Here is a 24909-nt window from a genome sequence, read left to right on the forward strand (position 1 = left end):
TACGAAATCGTATGTAATTCTCAAGAAAAAGTGATAATTTTCTTTTTGGTTGTAAATAATTCTATGCTACGTACTAGAAAATTTTCTATAAATATAAATTTATTTACTAATTACAATTATATGTACAATTATAAATACAGTCAACAAAAAAACGTGTTTGATAAAAACATTTGGTATTTTGGATATTTTCTATGTCTAGAATTCTCTAATTAATAATAACTAAAAATTTAAATATAATGGCAGAGTACTTCTACTAGCTGGATGTTGATTGTTGAAATTTGTTTGTAAATCTTCGAACATTCGATGGACGCATTATAGTATAGTAAAGAAAAAATTAGGTCTGGTATAAAAAACTTTATAGAAAATTAAATAATGTTTGAGTATTAAGAAAAGAAACAAAATTAAAAATTTTTTATACATATGCCTCATGATTCGAAATCTATTTACATTAATATTAAAAAAATAAGCTGTGGATATAATTTTTTGAATATCCAAAGTACCGAAACAATGTTTATGAAAGAAGTGAGAGGAAACAAAAATTTAACGAACAGCTACACCATTTATTGTGATCACATTTCCATTCAGTCTACCGATGGGTTCCGGTTCATAAGTAGCACTCTCGCGCCCCGTTTCTTCATACGGTGCATCATATACATTATCTTCATTAATGTTATCATAAATATTTGAACCTAATGATGAATGTGTATATCTTCGATTTCCATTTAATGTTGCGTAACTCATTACCGCTGCATTTTGTTCTTCTTTTCTTTCAACTCCTTCAATATTTTCTGTATTTTTAATCGGTGTGGCTTTTCGTCTATAAAATTGAATGAAAATTGTTATTAAATATCTATTATTATTAAAATTCAAATTGCGATGGAATTGTGATCAATAAATTCCATATTCGCTAGCTATCGGCAGATACAAAAATTTCTATCTTTGATAATTTCAGCAAAAAGTTTATTTCTTTAAAATTATTAACGTTTTAGTAAAAAGTTTCTGGGAATTCTAAATAATGCATATACAGACTAGTAATCCTACATATTTCTCATGGTTCTTTTCGAAAAGTAGTGTATAAGAAAGGAACCTTGATGATGATATTACACTTGTCTTGAGCTTGTCAATCAATTTCATTCTAATCGGGCTTACAGTATTCGCGTGACCAAAGACTCGAGGGAAAAGTCGGTTGTTAAACCTAGCTTTTCCCCTTTCTCAAACGTTACGTATTCTTAAACGTAAAATCTCCTAATTTATAACTGAACTGCTGTGTAAGGCTTCTTCATGTTTCTATTATTGTTCTATTATAATACTTACAATCTCAAATAAATAATCGCCAACATTAAAAGTAAAAATAGAACTATTCCACATCCAATTCCTATAGTCATTCCCAAGCCACTTGAATCTTGCATTTCACTTGTCGCTACTGAAATGTAAAAAGTTTATAAATATTTAATTTAGTATTTTATACTTGATGAAATTCCATCTATATATGTTTAAAAGGGTTACACTTAACATCTATTTAATGGATTTTGATGCAACTTTTATTAATATACCATTTTTTAATTAATTTTCCAGTTAATCAATTTACACAAATAACATCAAATACATAAATAAAAATTTTAAAGTGTTTTAAAGGAACGTCCCAACTGATAACGATGAAGACGAACAATCCCTGTTATCTCTGCTGGCCTGAATAATTTTCGCTGAAACTCCGGAACATTCTGACTAGAGTAGCTGCAGTTCTAGTCTTTATATCGAAGTTAAGGCACATCGCTATTAGATTTTATACTCATTACGTAGTTTACTTACATAAACATTTAGGTTCTTCCCCAGACCATATTCCAGTGTCCATACATTTTCGTAAATAAGGCCCAATTCTATCATAATGTGGTATACAATGATACTCAATTGCACTATTATACGTTGTTCCATTCATAATGATAACTCTTCCATTTTCAATCACTCCTGGATCCTTACAATCAACCGCTAAAAATAAAGCCATTTTAATCTAATTGTTACAGTAATTGTAAATTTTCAATTTTATGCTTACGTGTACATATTGGTGGCGTACCACTCCAAGCACCTCGTTTCAAGCATATTCTTGTACTGTTACCAGCCATGTTATGTCCTTTTGGACAGGAGTAGTGTGCAATACCACCAATACTATGGGTACTAACTTCAAAAGTAGCAAGCCCAATTGTGTCAGGATCCCGACATTGAATTTCTAAGGAAAAGTATTTTTATTTATGAATTTTGAATTTATAGGATGTGAAAATGATTTGTTACTGTAGGGTTTTTTACTTTTAGCCTTTATTCATCTTCATTTCTAAGCTTGATGACGTATATTGTGAAAATAATTATTACAAATAATGTAATTAAATTATTTAAGTAAGCTCATTTAAAAAAATAATTTTGTTACCTCGACATTTAGGTGTTTCCGAACTCCATGTTCCATTTTCAAGGCATAATCGCCTAGATATGCCATCTAATTCAAAGTTTGGATCGCATTCATAAAGGACAGTTGAACCGTAATAAGTGACGTTTGATGCTAAATTATATTTTCCATGTTCAATTTTCTCTGGATTTTTACAGTCCACAACTAAATGATACAAGATAATATTTGGACTATTACATCTTGACGATTGATAATGAGTTTAAATACTTACAAATGCATTGTGGAATAGTACCACTCCATAACCCATTTTCCTCGCATGTACTTAAAGGATCACCAACGATTTTATATCCTCTTTCACAACGATATTTCACCAATGCACCAATTTTATAGCTTGTTGCTCCTACATTTGCTGAATCGGATGTACGAATCAAAGTACGTCCATACATTCTATCATTTCCAGTTACCGATAAAATACTATGCTCAGCTAAAATTGGTTCAGGACAACGAATTTCTACAAAAAATGTAAATGGTAAATGGTTTGCGGATTTGTAAATTAGTTTTACTTCTATCAATTTTTAAAAATATACCTTCACATTTTGGAGATTCGTGACTCCATTGTCCATTTTCTAAGCATATTCGTTTGTTAACACCATTCAAACGATAATTATTAACGCAACTATATTGAACTTCGCTATGTAAATATGTAGTGCCGTTGGTATAATTTGCAGTTCCGTATAATAGTGGAGGAACTTTGCCACAGTCGATATCTAAAAATAATTTTTTTTATTAACTAGAAGCAAAGTGAAAAATTAAAGTAGGACGGTATATAGTTTGACATTCGACAATAATCAAAATAGGTTTGTCATTTGGCGTTCGAGACGAGCAATATCGTACCAATTGGTCAGCGGGCACGTTCTTTTTAACGCCAGAGTGGCTCGGTACACAAATCATTCTGACTGTGTTATTCAGTTCCTGGAATCGATTATCCACAATTGAAATCTTGAAGCATCAGGGATCCGAAGGCGTATTCGGAATAGTAATAATAATACATATTCTGTGTCAGTCAAGTATTGTTACTTATTTTTTTTGAGGCTTACATTTGCAAATCGGTGTATTTCCAGACCAAACTCCATCTCGTGTACAGATATGATTTGATTCTCCAATTAAAATATGACCCAATTCACAATTATATTCGATAGTGGAATGTACATTAAAATCATAGCCTACAACATAACTACCTGCAGGTACCTCAGGTTCGTCGCAAGTAATTACTAAAAATAATAATAAAAACAAATAGGTATTGAATTTGGAAGAGAATATGATTATTTTTAATAAACTTACATTCACAAGAAGGTGTTGTTGAGGACCAAATACCATCACGTGTACACACCTGTGTTTGTTGCCCATCTAACCAATAATCTTCTTGGCAAGTATACTGCACAAAACTGTTGTATGTTGTGGTTCCATTTAGTAAAGCATATCGACCATTGCTAATGTTTGGTGGCGATCCACAATCAATATATTTACATGTTGGAGGCTTGTTTGACCACTTACCTCCCAGTTCACAAGTTAAAGTCTACAAATAAAATATACATAACTTAAACAGAAGTAAAATTCAAGAAACAACAGCAATATTCGTAATCATCTTAGAATCTCTACGGATAACAATCTTGAAAGGTTCAAAATTGCCTAAGATGATTTTGCATCTATAATTCCTATTGATCCAAGGATTTCAACTACTTATACCAAATACTTACTGGAGTACCAAATAAGATGAAACCAGAATCACAAGTATAATTTGCAATTGCTCCAACATGATGGCCATTTATAGAAACTGATCCTCCATTTGTTGACGGTGGTTCTGGACACCAGCCAAAAAGACATTTTGGTACTGAATCAGACCATACACCTTCTGAACCACATTTCCGTTTATCGTTGCCGATTAACGTATAATTTTCATGACATTTATATTGAACTATTGCATTGTAGGTTGTCCGTTGATCCATATAAAGAACGCTGCCATGTTCAATCTCATTCACTTCACCACAATCGATATCTGTGAATAAGAAAATCATGTAAGAATTTTCTCTCTCTAACTTTTATAAGACGAAAGTTAAAATTACATTTGCAAGTTGGTGCATTTTCAGACCAGAAACCATCTGATTGGCATATTCGTTTTGAAGTACCGACAAGTAATTGTCCTACGGGACAAACATATTCAATAGTAGATCCAATTGTATGATTGGTTCCAATAATTGTGGTGTTTAATTCTTTGTTTGGACTTCCGCATATTGGAGGTTCTAAAAACATAAAAGTAATATTAAAATAAGAAATTTTATTAATTTTTGATGCTTATATGCTAATTAAAAAGAAGACTTAAAAACGTGATAAGGAAACATTCTTCTTGCAGTGTTGCCTGATTTTTTGTTAAAACAGTAAATCTATCGTGTTTTGATCTTTATGCCGTTTTTTTCGTAATCTTCCGTTTTTTTAACCCCCCATTCAAAAAAGGAGTGTTATAAGATTGACCGCTATATGTGTCTTTCTGTCTATGGCGTCGTAGTACCTAAACGGATGAACCGATTTGGAGTGTTCTTAGCTATGTTTCGAGTGCGAATTTAGGGTTCCGTATCCGGAATAACTAGAAAATAGACGATAATTCTCAAAATAGATTCAGTTTGGAGAAAGTTCTAAGGAAAAAGGTAATTTAATGGAAATTGTTCTTGGATACGTTTCAAGTGCTAGTATAGGGTTCTGTATCCGAAAATTTTATCGAGGTTTTTTTAAATTTTGTAAATTTCATTTTTTATGATTTAGGTGCATTTGTAATAATGACAAATCATGCTAAACCACTACCTTTCGCGAATCTTTGACAGATATTTTGAATTTTATATTAATCAATTTTTGTAATTGAATAGGATTAATTTTGCGAGTTATGAATTTTTAAATTTGAATTTAAGGTAGTTCCTCCGCGACCGTCCAGTCAAAAAGTTTTGGACTAATACTATCATTCAGTGCATTAACTGTGCTATGACTATTATACATATACCATATATTATTTTCAAAAGACTGTAGTTACTCACAATTATATATTCTATACGTATACACACACATACTTTGACATATACCTTTACCATTAGTTTTTATATGCTTTCCACAAAAATTATCGCTAAAACGAGTTATTTATTTAAGTTTTTTATCGAAACTATATGGTAAATAATTTTTATTTTTATTTATATATTTTCTAAATATAGTATTCTACATTATATTAGTTTTTCATAGAGATGGTGGACGTCATTCATTGGTAAATAAATATAATATTTGTAAATTTGTGTATTTTTATACACTTCTCCCATGTACACGTACAAATTGCGTCACTTTTAATTGCTAATTTCTCATGTATGGCATGGTAAATCATCTTCTAATTTTAACAGCAAGTGTATTATGAATTAAATATTTTATATTCTGAGTTTTGAGAAATTCTTGGAATATCACTTTCGTGTAGGTACTACCTTAAGTAAAAGTACAGATTTTTACCGAATCTACCGTTTTTTAAAGTACCATATCTATCGTTTTTTGAGCGAATTGACTTACTGTGTTGACAAATCCAATGTAGATAATCCAAATTACAACCAACATCATTCCATTGCCAATTTCTTCCACCATCCAATACCACACAATTTTGTTCTCCATTGTAATTATTTGGTTGATCTTTACCCCATGTTGGATGTGCGATTAGATTACCGTTCACCCATTTCCAAGTACGAGCTGTAATTCCAGGTTCTTTTTGGGCACCAATCCAAACAAGTTGAGTTTTCATGGTTGGTTTTCGTCGATCTAATTCAGTAAATAGAAATCGTGCAGTTGGTCCTGTAAATTCATGTATTAAATCGCCAGAATGGGATATACAACTATCACGAGCATCTTTAAACGATCCACCACGATTAACACCGAACTCGTAACACGTGTGAAGAAATGATGATATTTGAGCATCTTCAGGTGCATTTGATGGTGTACATCTTTCATTGGATAATTCTGTAACAATGATTTAAAATCAATAAAAGAAGAACTAGTGAAAATCAAAAATATCTTACCATCCATTGAAAATACTTCTACTTCACACAGAGAAAGTGATCCTTCAACTCCCACTAATTGTAAAAAAACAAATTGCCCGATTAACGGTCGAGCACATGTAAATGTCTTAGTTGTTCCTTCATCTAAAATAAATTTATTTTTGTAAATAAAGTGACAAATTATGATAAATATTTGATCTTACCAACAGTGCCTGGAAACCATGCGCAAAGCGGATTTCGTTGCAGATCATTACTACTGTTACCCACTCGAATTTCTAAATCTTGTAAAGGTTGATGTCCTGAAAATTTCAAAATAGAACATAATATTACAATAATATCGTTTTTATGTTTAATTATGCTTCTAAAGGGAGAATAATTTAAAAAAATAGTTCGAAGCTTTTTAAAAAACTTCAACGGTGGTGGTATCCTTTTTTCTCCTCAAGTTCTAGAGCCTGATTTCAGGTATTTTCAGATAAAAAAGTTTTCCTGACTTACCACAACATCCTCGAGTTGTAACACGTACAACTTTAACTGAATATGCTTTTAATAAATCAACTGTCCACCATGGCGAAACTTCTTTTTGTGTTTCCGTACATCGTTTTCCATCATGCACCACAGTATTGTCTCCATCATTAGCATTTATTGCTGGACCTCCTCGTACAGTTGTAGATTGATTTGCAGGTTTTCGAAATGCAATGTTCGTTCCTAAAGTAATTTTAATTTGAATTACTTAAAAGTTATATATTTTTTTATAAGCCTAACTCACCACAAAATGGAATCTCCCCTAACCATTTTCCCGATGCTGAACATTCTAATGTACTATCTCCAAATAATTCGTAACCTTCATCGCAAACATAAGTTGCTTTAGTTCCACTTTTAAGATTTTTGTTGCTAAGAATTACTCGAGCATTTAATGGCACTGCAGGATCTCCACAAGTTATTTCTATTTCGTTTCCTGGGAAAAAAATTAACTTAGTATTATTATGAGCATGCTTCTTAATATTAAAGTATTTTAAGAGAAACATTGACCAAAACATGTAATTGGTTAATTTTTCAATTTACAACTTTTTGACTAAACTAATTATCAGGGCCCGATCTAGCCATTTAGCCGCTCCGGGCAAAAAATAAACCTCTCTTTACACTCTGACCATATACACTACATCGTGTCTTTTTTTAACTTGCCATATGTTTGAAACTCAATAAATTTAATCGAGGAATATTACTTTCAAAGGCAGACATCTTAAATCGACTTCGATCTAAATTTTCAGGTTCAATTGAAACCTCACTCTCACAGCTATAAAATATAGATAAGGGAAAGTGTTAGTAAAATGATATTTCTACTTTCTTGCATAGAAATAAGTTTTGTTTGAAATATTTCATTTAGTAAAAATTTAAAAAAAAATTCGCTTTCTTCAAATATTTAATGTAGCTTAAAAAAAACTATAAAACTTAAGTATATTAAATTTATTTTGTTTTATTAAATTTTAAATTTATTCTTAGTTTATTATTGAAGAAAAATTCCAGTTTGAATACAATTTCGTTGTAATAGGAAAACCATTGTTTAAAAAAATTAATATTTTTTTTAAACAGTAATTTATAAATACTAACAAGCTCCAAGGGCACCGATTAAAGCTATCAACAATTTTATACTTGGGAAAAACTTTAAAAACTTAATGAATCACATACCTATAATTTTATATTCATACTGACAGTTACCCACTCGCCTCGCCGGTTAGCTTAAAAAATGACGGAATTTGATACAAACTTTCATTCCCTATATTATTACCCCCTTAAAGAATGAATTTTCATTTCTTTAAAAAAGTGATAAGAAAATTTTTGTCTCAAACAATGAGCACATATATCAATATTTACGATCCTTCAAAAATGACAAAGTTTCATACAAACTTTCACCCCTTTTTTGAAAATAGTGGTACAGTAAAATTTCTAAACTTCAAAATTGACAAGTTTTATACAAACTTTCAACCCTCATTTTAACCGCTTAGGGGATGGATTTAAAAAAATCTTAGAGCACACTTGCGTCACATAAGGAATGCTTCTGCACCTGTGTGAAATTTTGGCTTAAGTTGCTAAAATTTAGAATATTCCGCCAATTGTTTGTTCGATTTTAAAACAAATGTTCAATTTCAATTTTAATATAGTTGGTTATCAATATTTTTAAGCGTTACAAACTTGGGACTAAACTTAGTATACCTTGATATATATTACATATATACATGGTATAAAAAGTACCCTGTGTATGTTATGTATGAGCACGTATCTAAACAATAACATATTATATTTATTTTATACATATTATAACATTATAGCACACACTGGTGACTTCAATGCTACAGCATATAATTAATATTCATTTTTATTTTTAAATGTTAATTACCTACATATTTTATATTACATATATTTCAAGGTTACATTTACACATACATATAGAGTGTGTCCCCCGGATAGAGGTAACTATACTTGTAAAGAAAAACGTTACAAAGACAGTAATATTAAATCAATTAACATGTACTATTCGAGAGTGTGGACTAGGTAAGAAAATTAAAAAGAAAATTTATTTTCTCAGATGGAATTGTCAAAGTTGGAAAGATTTTCTTGAAATTCAGTCATGAATTTGAATCTTGAGTCATAATTGTTAATTTTGAGCAACTTTTCTTAGCAACCTTTTGTCAACTTATAAAAAGGATGGGTAGTTTACCAAAAAAAAAAATAGTGATACCAAATTTTGGGTTATCCTGTACATTATTTAGAAGTTTTAAATATTCCTACATACTTTTCAGAATAAGCAAAATTTCTTATAAAAATGATTTTTGTTCTTAAAATGCAAAATAAGAAAATTTACAAGTATAGTTACTTCTATCCGGGGACACACTGTACATACATACATACACTAATGCAATACACATTTAGTTATGAAGGGAACAACACAACTAGGACTGAAGTTTTACATTATGTACAGGTCTTGAACAAGAAATTGTTTGCAAATCTGCTATTATTTTTGTAAGTTTTATAGCAAATTTAATTTCTATTGCATGATTGCCACCGGTGAAACCAGAAGTGATCTATAGACTATAGACTAAGCCAACAACGCCATAGTAACGCAGCACAGTGGATTATTAAGAGCAGATACCTGCCCGATTTGCTGGGCAATTTCTCCTATTTAAAACAAAGATTATCACGTTATAGCTCTCACTTATCCTCCCTTTGTCAACAATTTTATGGATTTTAATTTTTCGGTGGGGAACTCTAATTTTTTTGATAATGAAGTTTTGCTCATGATACTCACTGACGTTGTAATTTTCTATAGGTCCAATCATTAAATTAACCTGATTTTTATACTTTTTGGATCAAAATTACCCCATCCACCGAGTTTCATCAAATTCTAAAACAGCAATTTTTTTCCGATTTTTTCGATTTTTTCAAAGGGTATTCCTTAAAAAAATTGCAAAAAATCGAAAAATTTTTTTAATCTCCAATTTCGGTAAAATTCTTTATATAAGGTAATTTTGACCCAAAAAGTACAAAAATCGGGTGCATTTGTTGATTGGTCGAATAGTTTTTGAGATTCGGACTAAATTCGATCAAAATATTGCGATATCTTAGAAACTCTGCATCCAATCATTAAATTAACCTGATTTTTATACTTTTTGGACCAAAATTACCCCACACACCGAGTTTCATCAAATTCCAAAACATATTTTTTGTTTGCTAAAAAAGTGTTCACGCAGCTTTATAAAAGGAACAATTTGTAACTAGTCTATATATCATATCTCATTTGATTTGTTTTGTTGTTTGTTTAACGTTAAAATGTGCGCACAATGCACAATAAACAGCAAATAGTCTCAGTCTCAGTCAATAATAATAATAATAATTATTGTTATTATTAAAAAGATATACAGCTACTTGAATTCCGTTATTTTTATAAATGTATACGGTGATTGTGATATAATACGTGTATGTCTATGTACTACACTGCAATACAACATTTTAGCGAAAAAAAAATGTGTCATGATATTATATTAAAGGTATTAAAGTCTAAAAGGTCTACCTTCTTATATATATATATAACACAGTATACCATGGCGGATCAGAATCGAAAAATTTGGATAAAATTAATGATAAGATGATAATAAACATCAATTATTAACAATAACAATCAAAATCAAATTATATACAATTACATAACCAAATTTGAACGGAAGGGAGGGGTCTGATACTTTGTTTCAATTTGTTACATAACACTAAAGAGAGTTCTAAAAATTCTTCAAAATGTTTTACGCAATTTATGAATGTTCCCTGAGTGGAAGGGTAAGAATTATATCAAGACTAATTTGTTAACTGCCTGCTTCACTGGTATTAAAAGTAAAAACCACCACTTTATAGCCTCCACCCTCTCTTGATATACACAGTTTTCAATTTTGTTAAATGTAAAATAGTCATAATTCATTGAGTATATCAGAAAAGTTGGCCATGATGTGTTTGCCATTTACTATTTTAAATTTTTACAGAATTCTTTAATTTATGGTTTAAAATGATGATCATAGATCTAGTAGATCATAGTTGAACCATAAATTAAAGATTTCTGTAAAAATTTAAAAAATGGTAAATGTCAAATTAAATTAAGTTTATTATTTTAAAAAATATAAATCTTTATAAATTATAGTTCATGTGTTATTCTGATATATCAGCTATATTGCTGTACAGTTTCATCAAAAATCATTCGCTAGTTTTAGCATGAAAGCGTAACAAACATGCTTAATTTCACATTTATAATTATATAGGGGTAGGGATAGGGACTATAAACGGTTATGTTTTGTTAGTTTTTTTTCTATTTGTTCAAAATGCTGCATATAGAACCTTTAAAAAGCTATAGATTCTATACTCTTCTAGATTCTAGATCTATTCCCGTTGACTTTTTCTAACCTTTTTATTATCCTCGACGTTGAACAAATACTTAAAAAAATTGTAGAAACACACGAGATCTCATGTTTTTTCATGAGATCTGGAAACCGTGGTTGTAGTCTACTAAAATACAGTTTTTTTAAAGATGAATGTTTACTGGCAACAAAAGAGAAACTGCGATACAGAGATAATTTACTTTTCTGAGATATAATATTAGAATAATCTCCAAATGTAACAAGCCATAAGTAAAAAAAATTGAAAGCATTATACCCAAATGATTTTCCATGAGTATATACAGTGTCATACTATACTAGTCTATATATATATATATTAATAATACATCTCACGAAGTTGTCACAACATGCGTTAACACATAAATTTATTATTCTTGTAAATACCTATTATTCATTGAATGATATTTATTTGGCCTAGAAGGTTAATAGTTCAAATATTCATTGTTAAATTTTATAAAATTATCTATGAAATTTTACTTCCTATAATCTATATTATTAGGGAATTACATGCGACAAACGATAAAAGAGTAAATTTATTTCCTTATAAACTGCTTCTTAAGTATTTGTAAAGTTAATAAGAGAGATTAAAGATCATTCCATGTAGATTTATCTGAGATCAAATTTCTCAACACCCACATTTACTTGTCCGGCTAGATTTATCTTTTATTGATACTTTTAGTTTTTCAAAATTTAAAAAACACGCTTTATTGAAATGAGAAAAAAATGGAACTTGCTTATAATTTCCTACAGCATGGTATTTGATCAATACTTATGGAATTTTTTCATACCATGAAAAAACAACCTGTTTAGTACATTCTTAGGAAAAATGACCATCAAAATAATTTGTGGATTCACAAAAATTTTTATAAAAATTTATAAATGATTGTAGAAATAAAGTAATTACAAATAAACTATAAATTTTTTAATTACATATTAAATAATTCATAATAATGTTTTATTTTAATTAATTTAGATACCAAAAAAATTAAAGGTATTTTTGGTATTTAAATAGCACGTGTATCAAGGCTACCGCATTTTTGAGGGAAATTATTTTTCTCATAACGTGAATAATTACCTCTATATCTTTATACCATGCATATATGTATTATGTAATATGCAAGGTATATTAAGTTTAGGATCAAGTTTGTAACGCTTAAAAAAATTAATGCTTTGAACAAAAGTTAAAAGTTAGTTCATTTTCGGTTGTCTGTTCGTCTGTCTGCCAACACGACAACTAAAAAACTAAGCTGAAATTTACAGCGTAGTCAGGACGTAAAAAGTGAGGTCAAGTTCGTAAATGAGTAACATAGGTCAATTGGGTCCTGACCTATGAGTCCGTAGGACCCATCTTATAAACCGTTAGAGATACAACAAAGGTTTAAACGTAAAAAATCTTTCTTATCAAAAAATAAACAACTTTTGTTTGAAACATTTTTTCGTAAACATCATTGTTTACCCGTGAGGGCGCAAATTATGCGTAAATTGTATAGTATATATTATATGGGCATATCAGTTACGTACATGTGTGACATGAATGTATGTGTAATGTGATAGAATAATCAACACTGTCTATGCATGATATTTCAACAATTAACTCAGTCAATTGTTTGTTTTCACTTATTTTATTATATGTTAGTCTATTTTTACATTGTTTGACAATAATATCATAAATTAATCCTTTACATTAGATGAAAATTACATCCTTTATACTTACATGAAAAATTGTATAATAATTTGAAATAAAATACAAAAAGTTAAAAAAAGTTTAATTGTCTAATTTGCGAGGGATCAAATTAGGCCAGAACATAAGTTCCACTTCTTTAATCTGAAGCCACTGCTTCAGATTAAAATTATTCCGCCGTTCGTGTTTAGCATACTATTTTTTTCCAAATCACAACATATTATAAGCCATTACATTAATAAATAATAAAAAATTTATTATATTAATAATTATTATTTGTAATTATTTTAATTTATTTTTAATTATTATCTGTAATTATTTTTATTGAATTTTAAAATAGTGACATTAATAATAATAACTGTATATTAGTGCACAATTATAAATCTATTAGCTGTGGGCCTGTCACCGTGACCTTTAAAAAGTTTAAATTCATATTAGGAAAAAAAAGTATATCTGATTTAAGAATTAATCTATTACGTAATCTATCAAAAAATTTCTTTCAACATGTTAAAAATTTTATTTCTTTTAAATTAAAAAACCGGGTGTATTTTTTTAGAGAATTTTGTAAAAAACTTGAAGTTAAAAGAAAGGTTATTTTAAGGTCAACTAATTATTAATTTAAAAATAAATTTCAATTTTATATTTTTTTTTAATAAAGGAATTTTTAATAATATGTTACTTGCTTATTGGTAAAAACATCTAAAAAAAGTGAGGCTAGTAATTAATTACTTAAAAACTATGATTTTATAATGATTTATGTTCGACCTAAATTTGTGCCATGTCAATCTTCTTTATTCCCACTGCTATTTTCTACATTTGCTATCTTCAAAATTAAAAAAATCTTTAATTAAAAATTATAGCATTTTCAATTATATGGAATGGGAATTATCGGCCTTACAGTCTTGGTCTATCGTCTTGCAAACTTTTCAAGACCAATACCAAGACCTTATATTCGTTATGTGCGTAGTCATGGTAGGTACAATAAATTCGATGCCAGCGCTTCCAGTGAAAAATTTTGGCGATAAAGGAGGCTGTTATGAATAATTTGCAATTCTTTACATGTTAATGTTATAGAAAATTTCAAATTAAAATTATTAAAAATTAAAGTCAATGCATTAAAAATTGTGAAAATAAGAAATCAAATTGTACAAATATTATTTTTCAAATGTAAATTATCATAATTATTTATTTAAATTTGTTGAGACAATAATATTAAATTTTCAATGTAAGTCATAAATGCAATCCATACAATTATATATGCATCCATACAATTATATAATTAAAGTAGTGTATCGTTACCATGGAAACGCCTCCCATAAAACTCAGGCACGGTGCGAACATATGAATTAAGATCAAGACCAAGACCTAACTCTCCAAGACCAAGACTTATTTGTAGAAGACCGTGACCGTGAAAATTATTGATGAAAAAGATCTGAAGAACATTTTGGGGGTGGTTTGAAAAAGTTTCTCAGAGAGCCAGTTTCCTAGTCATATACTAAAAACATAATATATTCATAGCTTTGATCGCCCGCCCGTAGCTCGAAAACTACTCGTTCAGAATGATCCAATGAACATTTTAGGGTGGATTAGAAAAAATTTACCAGAAAGCCATTTTCCTATCTAATATTGCGGGGTCCTTTTAATCATAAATGACAGTTAGGAAAGTGGTATCTTTGAGAAACAAAATTACCATTTTCAAAAGTTACATTATAGAAGGATATCATTGAAGTATTAGCACCTAAAGTTGCTTAGATTCTTTGACCATAGTTAGCAAATTTTTGTGATTGAATCAACAATAAAAATTCATAACTATATTATCAGTCTGTATTATTTGACCCTTATAAAAAGGGTACATGTCTTATCATACCTTCAGTTTATTTTAATTAACCATATTTGGTATTCATATCACAAGTTTCAGACCCATGTGATAATATATATTGTACTTTTTATTAAATGTGATTAAAATATTTTTTTTAAATTTAATATTCCTTAAAAATGCACATTTGATGAGATACATGTGTAACCTTAAAGTGTCATTTAAGAGGTTGTTGGAAGATAGAATTCGATAATTTATTAAAAATAAAGGTCAGTTAAAAATCTAAAAGTAATGAATGATGCATTTCTAAAAGTGAAACGGTAAAATAATTATAGGTAATTCAAAGCAATAATTCAAAAGACCTAAGTCAACTCAAATATTTCAATTTTAAATAAAATATTTCCAAAAATTTGTCCCAAAAAATGATAGCTCCCTAAGTATCCTTTTCATCTCATCTGATGTCTTAGACCATCACTTTGATATTGATTAAAGAAGGAGTTTTATAAGTTTAAAGTGTTTATTTGTGCGTCTGTGTGTTTCTCAGTGACGCAGTCCCTAAACGGTCGAACCGACTTGATTGAGACCATTTGTCCCAAAAAATGATAGCTTTCTAAATATCCTTTTCATCTCACCTGATGTCCTTGACCATCACTTTGATATTGATCAAAGAAGGAGTGTTATAAGTGTTTATCTGTGCGCCCGTGTGTTTCTCAGTGACATCGTAGCTCTTAAACGGTCGAACCGACTAAATTAAGAACATTTTAAAGCTAAGTTTCCAAAAATCAATTTACAAAAAATAAATCGCATTTGTCGGGGGTTTTTTAAATTTTGTAAATTTCTTGTTAGATATTTTAAATTTTTATTTGCTTTGAGTATTTGTCTTATATATGAGAGTTAGTTTAAATCAATTTAAAAGCACTTATTATCTTTGAGTTTTAATAGAAATTATTATTAGCCTATTTCGATCAGGTAATAGCAAAACATCTTAACAGTGAACAAGGATGAAAACTTTGATTTTCAAGTGGTTCCTTTAGTTGACAATAAAAGAGCAAAACACAAGTGGTTACTTTAGTTGACAATTAAAGAGCAAACCACATCATTAATAATCGAATCTCTAATGAACTGTATAAATTATTAGTTTTTCATCATAGTTATACAAATTATTATAATATTTGCGGACATGGTAGTTGAGCTCCAATAACTTTTATACCTTCAGGTTATACAAGACGCAAAATCAAAAACTTTCCCGACATTAACAAGTATTTATTTTTATACGTATGATGATTATACAAACAATCAAAATGTTATTATTATCTCACGAAATACACTTAAATTCTAATAATAACTGTCTGTAGGCAAACACACATTTGGGAATACAAATTCAGAATTATTAACTTTAATTTTATTTCATTTTTATTTTTTAAATGGAAAAAAATAAAATATAATTATTGTGTTAATTAATTTAAAAAGTATAAAACTTAATTGAATTGAATGAACGATTAAAATTACTTATTCTCTTGTTCTTGTATGCAGAATAATCTGAATATTTATGGTTCCGTATCTAAAATAAGATAGATATTTGAAATTTAAACAATAAAAAAGAAAAAATTGGCAGTCATAGGGACTGTCGAATTAAAATTATCAACATCAATCTGATTTTCAAATCTATTGACACTCCGAGCAACAATTATATGCATGTTTATATGGTTTTTTATTATTTAAATATTTTACGATCTGCACAAGATTATGACGAAATATAAATACAATTCCATTGAAATACCAATTAATATACAATCATATGATTTGTGGATAGTTTTTGTATTTACATAAATTACAATGTACTTGTTATATACGCAGCACTAATGTTACACAATACATCAGCTTTACATTTAGTAGTTTTACATTTTATGGGTAATATGGCTAATTCGACATCTCTCAAAGAAATTTAAAAATTTGTTTCGAATTGTTTGTAATTAAATAACACTTTACCATTAAGTAAACATATAATTTTAAAGGCTGCTCGCTGTTTATCATTATAAATTATAATCACTGTCTAATACAACTTAAATTATAATTATTTTAATTAGCAACTAAACTGAATTGGTTAATAGCAAAAAAAAAAATAACGTTATAAATTACTCTGTTTAAGATGTTTAAGAAAACTTAACATAAAAGTTATTTTGTTTTCAAACAAGCTACTTTAACCAATATATGGTGGAAGCGCAAATAAATTACTAGTATGTGGTTGAAATTGATATTATGTGTGATTTATTTGCACGTCCACCATTTCGATTGTATGTATAAAATAGGGATTAACCTCATCGGACAGAAGCCAATTTTATTTGTTTTAAAAGTTCTAATAAGACAAACGTTTACTAATTTTAATAATATACTTAAAAAAAAGACAAACATTGAGTAATTTTAAAAATATGTACTAAGAAAACAAACATTGAAAAGTTAGTTTTTTATCCATTGTGTAGTCAATAAAGAAGTTGCATGTCTTGCAATTTGATTTTTTCGAAAGCTTAATAAAAAATATTAGGAAATATTCAATAACAAATAATATAAGGTGTAATTTTTCAATTAAAGTTTGTTTATTTTGAAAATCGATGAAAATTCTATCTTTTTAGTAACACCATTACATGTAGAGATAATAAAATATCATGGAGTGGTCATATAAGGTTTCTTGCTAGAAGATACAAATGTATAGTGTCATTTCAATAGGCTCTGAGCCTCAACGGATATAATGACAATACAACCAAATGAGTTTTTTACACCAAAATTTATTTATACTTCAGAAAAATAATAGAACATATCAAAAGTACAATATTATAATAAGAATAACAAGTGAAAACAAACAATTGACTGAGTTAATTGTTGAAATACCATGCATAGTCAGTGTTGATTTCTTTATCACATTACACATACAAACATGTGACACATACATAACTGATAATCAAGTATAGTACATATTATAAAATTTCCGCCTAATTGGAATAAGGAACATTTTTTACATTTAAACTTCGTTCTATCTCTAACGGTTTACAAGATGGGTCCTGCGGACCTAAGACTCAATTGACCTATGATGCTCATTTACGAAATTGACCTCACTTTTTACGTCCTGAGTACGCTGTAAAAATTTCAACTCGATATCTTTTTTTGTTTTTGAGTTATCGTGTCCACAGACGGACGGACGGACGGACAACCGGAAATGGACTAATTAGGTGATTTAGTGAACACCTATGACAAAATTTATTTCCTAGCATCATTATTTTTAAGCGTTACAAACTTGGGACTAAACTTAATATACTATGTATATTTCATATATACATGGTATAAAAATAATAATTTTATTTGTCTAAGACCAATTACAGGTATTCAAATAGTCAGTATTTACATTTACTTAAACTACAGTAATATTGATAAATCGTAGGGTGCAATTTGAATTAAATATTTCTTAATTTTATCTTAAATTGATTAAAGTTTTCATTTTTAATATCTTCAGGTAGGCTCTGAAATAGTTTATGACATGTATAGACGGGAGTTATTTAAAAAAGAGTAGGTATATCTCGTATTTCGATAAATTTCAAAACTAACCGATATTAAACCATATATGTATAGTTTTATAGTGCAGAATCCTTAGTGAGGAAGTTAAACTCACACTTTCTTAATGGTGTTTTTTTGTTTGTTTATAAATATTAAATGTATTTGAAAGTCAGAGTTGATAATTTCTAATTAAAAAGAATATATTATACCTTTATACTTCATTAAATGGATAAAAACTTAGAAAGTTAAACATATTCGCAAGAGAAACCAATGAAAAATAATAATTGTAATAACAATAATAATAATAATAAATATACATACTTGATTATAAAGAATCGTTTTATCAATTCATTAATAAAAATAATAGATATTTAATTTTTATTTGTTTTATTTTTTTTGAAGAAAAATAAAAAACAAATCAGAAATATTTTACACCAGTTTTAAAACTCCCACACCCAATAAAGAATGGGTTGAACTCTTTATTCGTATACAAAAATGGTCACGATTTATATTTTATAACATTGTTCGTAGTGTGGGAATGGCTTATACAGTTAGTTCATTCTTTCCTCAGTCCTCGCCATTTTATTTACGTATACATAATCCTACAACTAATAATCTAGTTTAAAAAACGTCGAGGCATTCTGCATAATCCTAATTAAATTTTATGTTTTAAAAATATTCCACTTTTCATTTAAATCAAATCTGATGAATGTTTTTGTTTAAGAAAACCTTGAAATATTGTTAACAATTGAAATTTACAAAATTTTAATAAAAAACGCTATCTTAAAACCGTCGTCCTATGAAATCTTGTTCGTTAGTTCTGACTCTGTGCATAAAAGAGCTACAGCGTTTCGCTTAAATTAGAGCGTTTAGTTTTTAAGCCGCTCTTAGCTTAAATTAGATTGTTTTTCAGCTGCTTTAAGCACGAAAATCTTCTCTCACCCGAATAATTTGTTGCTAATATCTATGTATATTGTATATTACTTCCTGTTAATTACAATATAGTAATAATGGGATTTATTTTCCGTTTCTCTGACATACACGCCTATAACAGAGGCCACCCACATCATTATTTGTAAATCTTTATTTATTTAATTACAAACATATTTACAATTACATTTTGATGTGGGTGGAGTCGGTTACTTCGTTCTTATCCAATCGACGACAAAGTGATCAATTCTGCACTCCCATTAATTATAAATTGTTCACACTGCCGCTGCCTGGATTCGAACCCACAACCTAAGTCTAAATGCCTTAGACAGCTCGGCCATTTAGGCTATTATTATATGGCTCTTATCTTATTTTAATTACAATATAATGTAGCAAAACACCATGATTCGCTATTAAAGTATACCCTCGCGCGTGAACATATTACCCATTAATCGAATTGTCTCAGTGAGCCTAATAACATTTATGTAGGACTAGGTAAGACCTATTCAGAGAATAAATTGTAGTAATAATTAAAATAAAAAAAAGGATCAAAATGACTAAATTTAAATATTGAAACGCTATTGGAATATTTTACAAATTTATATCTACAAAAGTATGCTTTACAAAGCGTTCGATAGTTTTTCATATACCGACGTTGGATATTCCGATTCGGTATACTGTACAGTACCAAAAAAGTGCAGCTTTTGTAAAATTTTCGAGACTTCGAAAATTTTCCGCTTAAGGCTACATCCTACTCTTGGCATTTATTTACAGATATACAGATATGTGATAGGCTAGATAGAACAGATTGCGATAGGCTGAATAGAACATACGAATATAACAGGTCAAACAATTAACACTCATCGCTTCCACCATAATTATTACCAAAATTGTATTACACTAGCTGCCTTTAATCTGCCTTTCTCTCTGTTGTTTCTGAATATCAATACTGACGAAAATCTCAATTTTTGCAAGTAAGTTTCAGGGAAAAAACCGTGAGGTTTTGAGAGTCGAATGTTCCCATACTCATGGCTTAAGAAGTCTTTATTGAATCAATATATATCAAATATAAAATATTTTTTTGAGTTATAACGATATTTACACCTTTTATACTCGTCAAAACTTGTATCTATGATGTCAATACAGGTTTATTTTAAGTACCTGTCATATATGAATAAGTAATTAGCATTGTTTTTACAGTCAGTCGCCCGCAGGCGATTTTTTTTTTTAAATGGAAAAAAAAACATTTATCATAAGTAACAAAATATGTTTTATGCATAAGATTATATTTTAAACAATATCAATATATCATTTTATGATTGTAGATCAGACTTATATTAAGACCTTGATTTACCTACAATTTAGGAAACAAAAAAAAAAAGTAATACTTAATAAAAATTCATGGCTATTTTTATATTGATTTATTTTATCATAACGATCACTTTTAAGAATTGTATTTCCTTATATAACAAATTTGTATGGAGCCAAATAATTAATAATTATATAGGCGTGTTTTTACTAAAACAATCAAATAAATCTGTAAAAGCTGTAAAGGATCCATAACAATGACGTAAATCAATCAGGAAAATAATAATTTGTAAAAAAATATGTTCATTCGTATTTAGATATTATTTCTATTAAAGTGAGTGCGAACAGTCAACGCTACAACACATACTCTCAAATATTGTTCATGGTTTATACAGGCTGTATTTTTTAAGTTGGCATATGCTTGAAACTCGATAAATAAATTTAATCGAGGAAATTGTATTAAACGAAAAATGCTATTTTCAAAGGCACACATCATATATTGGCATCGAATTCAATCTAAGTTTTCAGATCCTATTATAACCTCATTCTGATTATATCACTCAAAACATTAGATGAACGCTTTAAATTAGAAATTTGTTCTTTATAAACACGCAAACAAACATTTGTTTGTAAACCGAAAAGATTAGACAGTAATTGATAGCAAAAATCTAGCTTTTTGTGCGTATGTTCAATTTGAACAGAAAATGGTCTTTATAGAAAAACAAACAACTTTAATTGGATTTATTGCAAAATTATTTTCGTAGAGTGACTAGATTCTGCAAAAAGTTTGATACAAAAAACAATTTTGAGTAAAATTTTTCAGTCCGTTTTTCCCTAAACTGTACGATTTGCGGAAAAATGTTTCGAATAACAAATGTTACTTTTTTAATAAATAACAACTTTCTAATTTAAAGAAAAATTCTAAGTAGAGTGAGCTTTTCATTGAGCTTGAAAACCTAAGTCAAGTTTAATGTTTGCTTAAGATGTGCGCCTGCACACAAAATATTTTTCCTTTAAAGAATATATAATCTAGCAACTGACATAACGATCCCTTACTTCACAATCATACGAATAACGGGAAAAAGCTGATGTAATGATGACAATAAAGCACAAATCATAAAATTGTAATTTCTTTGACAAAGAAAATGTAATTAATATGATTGTGAACTAGGGTATTGATTTGCAGAGGTTAATAGGGGCGAAAAAAATTGAATAGCCTACTGACGACAAATGTGTAAATCCGCCACTGATCCTGGAGGTTAAGAATTGCGCAAAAAATATTTTTATTGTAACAAGTACCTACACAAATAAATAGTTCCTTTCTAAGTAAATTAAAGTACAAAGTTTAATAACATTCATATATTAACAAAAAAAACGAAATTGTAAAAAATTTCTTTAATTTATGGTAGTATTTTTATAGCGAGGTTTTCGTGAATCTCCGTTTCATATGATATAGTTTGAAAGTAAAAATATCTCATGCATCCATCCCATCACTCATTCAAATCTCCAATGTTAAATGTATATGCAAAATATACGTGGATAGAGATAAATACATAATAATGTTTTTATACAACCAAATGAATATGACTTTCAAAGACCACACACATAACTTTCTGATTAAGTGAATTATTACCACTAGTTTACAAAAAAATAAAAAAGTCCGTAACAAATCAAGTCATAAATTCTAGTAAAGTTTATTTTCTACAATCTTGTCAATGGTCAGGTGATAATAAACTATTTCTATACTATATACATTAACCAAGAGTCAAATTTTGTGTCCAAGTTTTTCTTCTAAATCTTAAAGCCCTTTTTTACGACCCTATTTAATTATACCCTACTATTTAATAGGGTTGCCACAACGTCTCATATAGACGTCAAAGATTCATAATCAATCCAAATTTCAATTCTTCCGAGATGTATGTAGCATTTGACAAAATATATCTACTGCCCGACACATTAGGTCAAATTCTATTGGCTGTCCACGAGGAATACATTTAGAACATATCGCCCAATATACACATACATTTAGTAAGGGTTAGCAATAGAATAAACTGGGCTATATGTCCGAGGTGCCAGCCTTTTTAGGGCAGAAATTTTGAATGGTTGACAATTGTTACCTGGGAAATATTATACGAATTTCTATCTCCAATATAGTCAACATTAGTATGAATTTGTTACTAGTAATAGCTTTTACACTAAAACCCTTCAGAGTTTTCAAATTGGAGCGCCTCAAACCCACCCTTGTGGAAATATTTTAGACAAAAAACTATAAAAGTCTTACTAATTCTGAAAAACTCTTCTTTTTAGTTCTAAGACTTTTCTCTGAAATATTTTCACAAATACATTCTATGATATTACAGTTCACATTTTGAAGATCGGATTTCCGATAATTTTTTGTGGAAAAATTCATCCAATTAACTTGTACCTATCTTTGAGATATTATTCCAATATCAAAAGAGGCACATTGTTGTTGGTATAGAATACGGGCGTAGTTATTTAAAATCGGCATACATTTATTGTTTAAATATGCTAAAAGATTATATAGTGACCTTTAAACATTCAGATAAAAAACATTTTTAATTGTCGAGACGAATGCAAGAACTTTGTATCAGAATGATAACAAGCACATATGTTTAGGAAATAATTACCTTTAACAATACAACCATTAAATATTAATCCTAAAAATATTGTAATCCACAAAAAATCACTAAAACACAACACATTAAAAATTCTTTTAACTAATTCCAGCATTGCATATAAATAATTATATTTTCACAGCACAGTTACAGAGTACAAGCAAAAAAAACCATAAATTTGCTAAGAAAAACAATATCCATTTATTCAAAGTTACTTTTAAATATAGTTCAATAATTGCAACCCATATTTCTTCGTATTTGGGGCACTAACACTTGATAATTATATTACAATATACGATCACATATTATTGTTGTATTTTTTTTTATTAATTTTTTTGAATATTTTTATTTTAAAGTTGCCATTTTTTATATTTTATTTTAAATTAAAATAAAACAATACACACAGAAATATAAATGTTTATATGATACGTTTACTAACTTCAATAATGAAGTCATTTCAACGTTGTAGAAAGTCTCTCCATGCCATCTTAACCAGCAAGGTCTCCCTCTTTTACAAGAATATAACGGACATACAATAACATATTATTTTTTTAATTTAGAGATGTTTATAAAATTCGTTTACTTATTTCAAGAATAATAACTTTTATATAATAACTAACATATTAATAACTTTTGTGATTCGATTTGAAGTAGGTAATATGTGAACATGATTCATACAAATAACTTTTTATTTCCTTCCTAAACGGAAATGTGTGATGTGATAATATGTTATATAACAGAGGCAATTAAGGTAAATGTACCATATTACGGGATGTTTAGGCATAATGCACTTTGAAGCTGATTATTGAAATGAAATAAATATAAATCAAAGCTACGAATATATTATAGTTTTAGTATATGACTAGGAAAATGACTTTCTCTGAAACTTTTTCAAACCGTCCCCTAAATGTTCTTCGGGTCGTTTTGATTCTCTAAGACCCTACCTTTTAGAATGAATTTGGACAACGTCTGCAAAAGAGAGATTATTTTTGAATGAAAATTCGAAAAAAAAAGACTTTCACGAAATCTCCGAAACTATCAGTCCGATTAACTTCAAAGTTGGCATACTTACCTCTTTCGTGACATAGACGTCCGCTAAGAACAGATTTTATGGAATTCCCATCCCAACGGATTTTCTGTGGTCCCAAAGGATTTTCTGTAGTTTATAAGTCTGTAGATACAGTCATAGAGGTAGAAGATACTGTTCACTATCCTGTCGAGTTTCTACACACAGTCAATCCACCGGGCATACCACCTCATATTCTTCATCAAAATTGTGTAATAGCATCAGGCTACAGGTAAAAACCATGCAAAAAAACGTTATCGAAGCAACAATTTTTACAGGAAAGCATGAGGGTGAAAGTGTATTCATTCCGAGAATCCCTCTAATTCCATCGGATTATCATTTTGAATTTAAGCGTTTGCATTTTCCAGTAAAATTTTGCTTTGCGATGACTGTCAATAAAGCACGAGGTCAGAGTTTAAAATTAGCCGGTGTAGGCTTACGAAGTGATTGTTTTTCTCATGGTCAGTTTTATGTAGCGTGCTCAAGAGTGAGTTCACCTGATGATCTCATCGTTCTACAACCAG

At 28.9% G+C, this 24909-nt stretch overlaps 1 protein-coding gene across 1 annotated transcript; it reads right to left on the bottom strand.

The window, feature by feature from the left end:
- Window positions 1-130: 130 nt before the first annotated feature.
- On the bottom strand, window positions 131-24895 carry LOC123295960 (CUB and sushi domain-containing protein 3). Its single transcript, XM_044877422.1, has 18 exons — window positions 24883-24895; window positions 23332-23367; window positions 7235-7423; window positions 6964-7173; window positions 6672-6767; window positions 6490-6612; window positions 5990-6430; window positions 4519-4695; window positions 4153-4451; window positions 3737-3971; window positions 3493-3666; window positions 2983-3162; window positions 2667-2906; window positions 2420-2599; window positions 2051-2224; window positions 1810-1986; window positions 1315-1423; window positions 131-817 (listed from the first exon to the last, which is right to left on the bottom strand). Exons 1-18 carry the CDS (start codon window positions 24893-24895, stop codon window positions 541-543), a joined length of 3330 nt encoding a protein of 1109 aa, XP_044733357.1. The 3' UTR covers window positions 131-540.
- Between the last annotated feature and the right edge of the window lie 14 nt (window positions 24896-24909).

The sequence above is a fragment of the Chrysoperla carnea genome, chromosome 3 (genome assembly GCF_905475395.1).
Source record: "Chrysoperla carnea chromosome 3, inChrCarn1.1, whole genome shotgun sequence".
NCBI lineage: Eukaryota > Metazoa > Arthropoda > Insecta > Neuroptera > Chrysopidae > Chrysoperla > Chrysoperla carnea.

Excerpts from the sequence above, each read along its gene's own strand:
- LOC123295960 (XM_044877422.1), bottom strand. Across the intron at positions 6,768-6,963 it reads TACAACTCGAGGATGTTGTG|GACATCAACCTTTACAAGAT; the intron begins GTAAGTCAGGAA and ends TGAAATTTTCAG. Across the intron at positions 6,431-6,489 it reads AGAAGTATTTTCAATGGATG|AATTATCCAATGAAAGATGT; the intron begins GTAAGATATTTT and ends TCATTGTTACAG.